This window comes from Canis lupus, chromosome 5 (genome assembly GCF_048164855.1).
Source record: "Canis lupus baileyi chromosome 5, mCanLup2.hap1, whole genome shotgun sequence".
Classification (NCBI taxonomy): Eukaryota; Metazoa; Chordata; class Mammalia; order Carnivora; family Canidae; genus Canis; species Canis lupus.
Genome location: NC_132842.1, coordinates 85,066,174 through 85,072,177, shown reverse-complemented (window position 1 = coordinate 85,072,177; position 6,004 = coordinate 85,066,174). Strand labels below are relative to the sequence as shown.

At 61.2% G+C, this 6,004-nt stretch overlaps 1 protein-coding gene across 1 annotated transcript; it reads right to left on the bottom strand.

The window, feature by feature from the left end:
- Nucleotides 1-6,004, bottom strand: KIAA2013 (KIAA2013 ortholog). Its single transcript, XM_072828356.1, has 3 exons — nt 4,957-6,004; nt 1,988-2,841; nt 1-681 (listed from the first exon to the last, which is right to left on the bottom strand). Exons 1-3 carry the CDS (start codon nt 5,987-5,989, stop codon nt 664-666), a joined length of 1,905 nt encoding a protein of 634 aa, XP_072684457.1. The 5' UTR covers nt 5,990-6,004; the 3' UTR covers nt 1-663.

The following is a 6,004-nucleotide window of genomic DNA, read 5'->3' as shown; positions in this document are numbered from 1 at the left end:
GAAGTTTGAAAGAGATTTATTTAAAAACAGAACAAAAAAGCTTTGGTATTTCAAAACCCAACAATCATCAATCACTAGAAAGTTAAATACCGCCCCCGGAAGCCCAGAAGTACAAAAGCACAGATCTCCACAGGCTCATGATAAGAAAGAGACAATGTGGGAACCCGGGGATGACCCGAGACCCGCGCCCTCCACCCAGGCAGGGCGGCGAAGGCCCCAAGTCACCTCCACGGTTCAGTCTAAAGTGGATGCGAAAGCCATCCGGCAAAACCTCAACAACAATAAATTAAAAACTCAGTCGAGAAAGAACACATTAAATTAGGAATAGAACACAATTTTTCCTAGACAAATCTCTTCAAAAGTGGGTCTATTTCCTGGGACAGAAGAAAGAAGGGAAGGGAAGCAGAAGGAGTGAGTTCAATTTCAAGTATTTTCCATCTAGGTTCATTTTATTGAGTCGAAAGCTTTACAAAAAGTCCACTGGCCCTCCCCTCCCGCTCCCCGATGCCGACTCCTAAACATCCACACGCGCTCTGCGTCACTGGTGTCCCCGACAAGGCACAAAAGGGTGGGTGCTTTCAAAGGATCCCTTGTTCGTGCAGCAGGACTTTCAGTGCTGGGTGTCTTGTGCAGACGGGGCTGAAAGCGGGACCGTTGGTGCGCTCAGACACTGGGATCCTCCTGTTCAAATAACAAAACAAGCTGTTATTCTTCACGACCTCGTGGAAGCCACAGCACTGTCAAGGGAAGCAGGTGACGGAGCTGACCTGGGGGCACCCTGCCCAGGCTCTGACCCGGCTCCTGGCCTGGGATGTGCTACAGCGCCGCGGGGTCAGCAGCCTGGACACCTCCACACCTGCCGCAGGGTCACTGAGCCCTGCCCTGCGGTGGCCCAGCTCGGCAGGGGGAAACTGAGGGACACGGGTAGCACCCCAAAATGAGGGGCTGGGCTTGTCCTCGGAACTCGGCAGGGAACCAGGGCAGATGGGCAGATGCTAGAGGAAGAGCAGAGGAGCCCCCCCGAGCCGCGGGGAGAAGCAGCCTGCCTACTTCACAGGGGCCGTTGGACCCACGCGATGCAAATTTAGCACCTGCTCTTACAGCCTGGGAAGATTTCTTGCTCATCTGACTTTCCGTTTGTTCCTCCAGCTCGGAGCTCAGACCTGCTGCCCACCCTCCTCCCACGGCTCTGGGCTCACTGCCCCCGGCCAGAAGCCCGAAGGCACGCAGCTCTCGGCGGAGGTGACGAGGCGCTTCTCCCGAGTGGGCCCAGGCCCCTTAGCCGCGGAGCGCACAGACCGAACGCTGACACACCGCTCCTCGCAGCAGCCCGACAAGAGGAGAGGGCAGCAAGGGCAGCAAGGGCAGCAAGGGCAGCAAGCCAGCTGCCTCTGAAGGACTCTCGCCCGTGACTGCCAGTAACAGGCCCCCTTCTGTTCCCTCTCCCAGGCAATCCTGGTAGTGAGCAAGCAGGGAGGGCTGATGGCAGGGCGGGCCAGGCGGGCTCCCCAGGCTGAGCCTGATGCCCAGGACGCATTCCGGTGACAGTCCCACAGTGACCATGCTCAAAGTCATGGCTTCCTGGGGACAAACATGCATCAGGAAACAATATGTGCTCACAAGATGACCCCCTGCACTGGCCCACAGCGAGGGGCAGTGAACCGGCCCTCCCGGGTGAGGACAGGGGTCCCCCTTGCAGCTTCCGTAGAGGCTCAGGTCAGCCTAGGGGTCTTGTGCAATTATTTGTAAAGGCTGAGGTTTACTGGGGCAGGGAGGGCACTGCCCACGCCCCTGGAAGGCCAGCACTCAGCTGCCCACACCTGATTCCTGCCACTGTCCCCTCCTCTGGTCTCCTCCGAGGAGTCACGCTCTGACATCCTCTCTAAACACACTCACACCTCTCTGCGCTGCGGGCGGAGGGTTCTGGCTGAGAGGGGCGCCCTCCCCCGCACGGGCCTGGGGCTCTGAACACATTGGGGCTTTATACCTTACTCCTGAAGAGGGGCTTGGCCCCAGGCCCACAGTACTCGTTGTAGATGAGCTTGAAGAGGAAGAGGTGGAAGAGGGTGATGAGGGAGGCCACGCTGAACCAGAAGAGGAAGGGCAGCCCAGGGTCCTGCTGGGCCATATGCTCATCGTGGGCCAAGATGGCCTTGAGGTGCAGCGTGTGGCGCAGGTCCTGCAGGTGCGTGAGGTCGGTGGAGATGTAGAGCAGCGGCGTGATGGGCTGCGTCACCATGACCGGGAAGGTGTGGCCCTGGGGCACCGAGGTCAGCTCCACGGGCTCCTCCAGGCAGCCCGCCTCACAGGCGTAGATCTTGACGGGCTGGCCGCGCGACTCCACGGACACGTGCAGGTATGGCTTGCCCTCGGGGTCCGCGAGCACGGCCAGGTTGATGTGATCATTCTTGTAGCGGATGCCGTGCAAGGCGTAGCTGTTGTGCAGCACGTCAGGGTCGGCCTGGAACTGGAGGTGGTTCTCGGTGAACTGCAGTCCCCCGAAGCTGAGCACCATGCCCTGCAGGATGCCTGGGGCGCCGACCCTCACCAGCCCCTTGCAGCCGCGCTTCTGCAGGGTCAGCTTCCACAGGTCGGAGAGCTGCAGGATCTGCGGGACGGAGGCCAGCCGGCCGGGCCAGAGGTTCTCGGCGTGCATGGTGGCGTGGCCACTGAAGCAGTGGTCTTCGTAGTTCAGCGTCGACTCCATCTGGTCGCGCTCCCTGTGGCTCAGGCTGGGGCTGAGCAGTGGGGCTGGCGAGCAGGAGAGCATGTAGTACAGCGTCAGGTTCACGGTCAGGCCTGACGGCGTGTGGGCGTCCGTGATCTTCTTCATTTCCACACCTGTTAACGCCACAAAGGTTGCACGTTAGGGGGGAACGGCGTGGCCAGGGGGCTGAGGTCACGACATGAAGAGCTCCCTGAGTCGGGGAGAAAGTCCTTCTGCCCGGCGCCCTCGCACGGCCAACCGGACCCTCTGAGCCTGAGGCCCCTGTGGGCAGCACCCGGGCCCTCTCGGCCGGCGCCCTGCTAGCATCTCGTCTCCAGGCCTTGGAGCTTCAGGTAACATCTGAACACTTGATCTCCCGAATCTGCACGAATCCTAGACGCCAACAGCTAACCGCCCGTTTGCTGTCTCCCCCAGGACGCGCGACAGGCATTCTGAACCTGACGTGGTTTGAATTCTTGCAGGCCCGAACCAACCCCCCGCTCAGATGATCTCCAGACACCTGCTCAAGCCCTCCCCGCAGTCAGGCGTCACCGTCAAGTGCTCACGCCCCACAGCCAGTCCACCCACAGTCCTGCCGGCGCCACCTCCGAAAGTACCAGATGCCATCCATCCACTTTCGTCTCTGCGGCCACAGCTCTGGTCCCCCCTCCCCCGCTTTCACCTGGACTCCCACAAAACCCTATCTGGTCGCCGGGCCCCACTTTGGTCCCCTTCTAGTCTACACTCCGCACAGAGCAGCCAGGGGGATCGTCTAAAAATGTACGTGCGGGAGCGTCTCTGCTCTGCCTTCCACCTCACATAGAGTCAGATGCACCATCTTCACCAAGGCCTGCAAGACCCTTCAGCATCGGGCTGTCAGCACCCGTCCCTCGTTTGCAGCCTGCCAGCCACACCGGCCTCAACCAAACGTGCTCCTGCCTTAAGGCCGCCGACCTGCTGGCTCCCTCCGGATCATTACTTGGCCGGTTTCTTGCTCTTTAGGTCTTGGCTAAGTGCCTCCTCCTCGGAGAGGCCTCCCTGACCCCTGCAGCTAAACAGAGGCCCCACCCCACTCTTCCCCCCACCCCTCACGCTCAAACGCATACTTCTCACTTTAAATGACTTTTTATTCTAAAAAGTTATCTTGCGGATTCATCCAGATTTTCACTTTTCTAGTATCGTCTTCCTCCCATCCAGAACTTAAGCAAGCACCATGAGAACAGGAACTCGGCTCTATTCACTCCTGCATCCCTCGTACGGGGAGGACAGTCCCTGGCAAGACCCAACCTATACACGCGCTGAGCGACTTAGACACACTCTGAGCAACTACACATAAGGATGTAGACAACAAGCACCCCGGAAACCGAAATCTCTCATCTAGAATAGAATTTCCTCTACTTCGATGGCCAACGGGGGAAACAAGCTGTCACTCGACCTGTCCATTCCAACCTGCTGAAGAAAAGGTTCCATTCCCTCTCAGTAAAAAGGCACAACCACACTAGCCAGGGCTCCCTTCAGTCAGTGCCCGGGGCACGTGACTCTTGATCTCGGGGTTGTGACTTCAAGTCCCACGTTGGGCACAGAGGTCACTTAAAAAAAAAAAAAAAAAAGGAAAGAAATAAAGAAAAAAAACCCCTGCCTGTCACCAGCCAGACTGGGGTAACTGAGGAACGGATGTGGGGATGCCCAGGCCTCTCTCTACCTGTTGATTTATCCTTTAAAAACCGACTCCGAGGGACACCTGGGAGGCTCAGTGGTACGGCCTCTGCCTTTGGCTGAGGGCGTGACCCCAGGGTTCCGGGATCGAGTTCCGCATCGGGCTCCCCGGAAGAGCCCTGCATCTCCCTCTGCCTGTGTCTCTCGTGAATAAATAAATAAACTTAAAAATAATAATTAAAGCTGACCCCGAAAACCACCCTCCAAATCGGGCCTCATCTACAAGAACAAACCAGTAAGACCTGTCTTTTACTGTCGCCCTTTCATTAGAATCTCGCAAGAGCCCTGAGCTCAGTGCTACCGTAGTTATCGAACACAGGCCCGTGGAGGTCAGTTAAGTGGCCCAAGGTCACACAGATGCTGAGTGGTGGAGCAGAGAGTCAGCCCCCGGGGTCAGTGGGCAAGCCCCCGTGCAGCACCCCTCTGCTCCCGTTCAGTGTCACCTCTGCAGACTTTAGTGGGGCATCTCCGGGAGGGACCGTGTGCCCTGGTGTACGGTGTGGACTGTGGACCGATAACTGGCCAGGCCTCACCTGGGCTGAAGAGCTGAGCCCAGAGGCGCTGGTGGTCCTGAAGCAGCTCGGCCGCTGGCATCTCCAAGAGCTCCAGCATTTCCTTTCGTGCCAAATCCTGGAGCACCTTGAGCTCCTTGGCTGCTTTGCTTTTGAGCACCTGGGGGTTAATGGGGCCTGAAACATGCACCACCCACAGCACTGTCTCGTCCAGCTGCGTCTTGGGCGCCACTTGGAGCCGGTTCACCAGCTTCTTGGCGGCCACCACCACCAGGTGCACCAGCCCCGTGGGAAAAGGCGGGGAGCGGCCCGAGTAGAGGAGGAACTGATGGTCTCCCACCTTCTCCAGCGTACTGGTGAAGGCTCTGGGGGCCGGGCCGACAGTGGGCCCCACCGTCTGCAGCGCGGCCACGCGCTCGGTGGGATTGTTGAGCTGGATCCGCTGCAGGTAGACGTGGGGTCGGCCCCGGTGCGCCAGGAAGTCCTCCTGCAGCAGCACGCAGTCGCGGCCGGGCCCCGGCGCCAGGCCGGAGGCCGAGGCGGGCCCGGGCGCGGCGGCCGCGGGGCCGGGGCCCGAGGGCCCGAGCTGCAGGCACCGCACCCGGCGCAGCAGCCCTTCCCGCAGCAGCAGCACCGCCTCGCCGGCCTCGGGGAGCGCGCCGAGCGGGCGCAGCTGCACGAAGGGCACGAAGTCCGGCGCCACGGCGGGCGCCCGCTCCCCGGGCGTCACCCACAGCCGGTTGGCGGCCGCGTCCAGCGCCAGGAAGCCGTTGGCCACCAGGGCGGGCACGCCGGGGCCCAGCGGCACCGCCTCGCCGCGCTCCCGCAGGCCGCGCCAGCCGCGGGTGGCCGCCTCCAGGCAGGCGGAGGGCTCGGCGGCGCCCGGCTCGCCGCGGGGCCAGGGCGGCAGGTGCAGGCCGCCCGCCGCCCGCCGCGCCCCGGAGCCCGCGAGCCACAGGAGCAGCAGCGAGAGGCCGAGCAGGCCGAGCAGGCGGCGGGCCCAGCTGCTCGACAGCAGCCCCGGCAGCCCCTTCAGCCGCTGCTGCAGCCACATCGGGCCGCCGAGCGC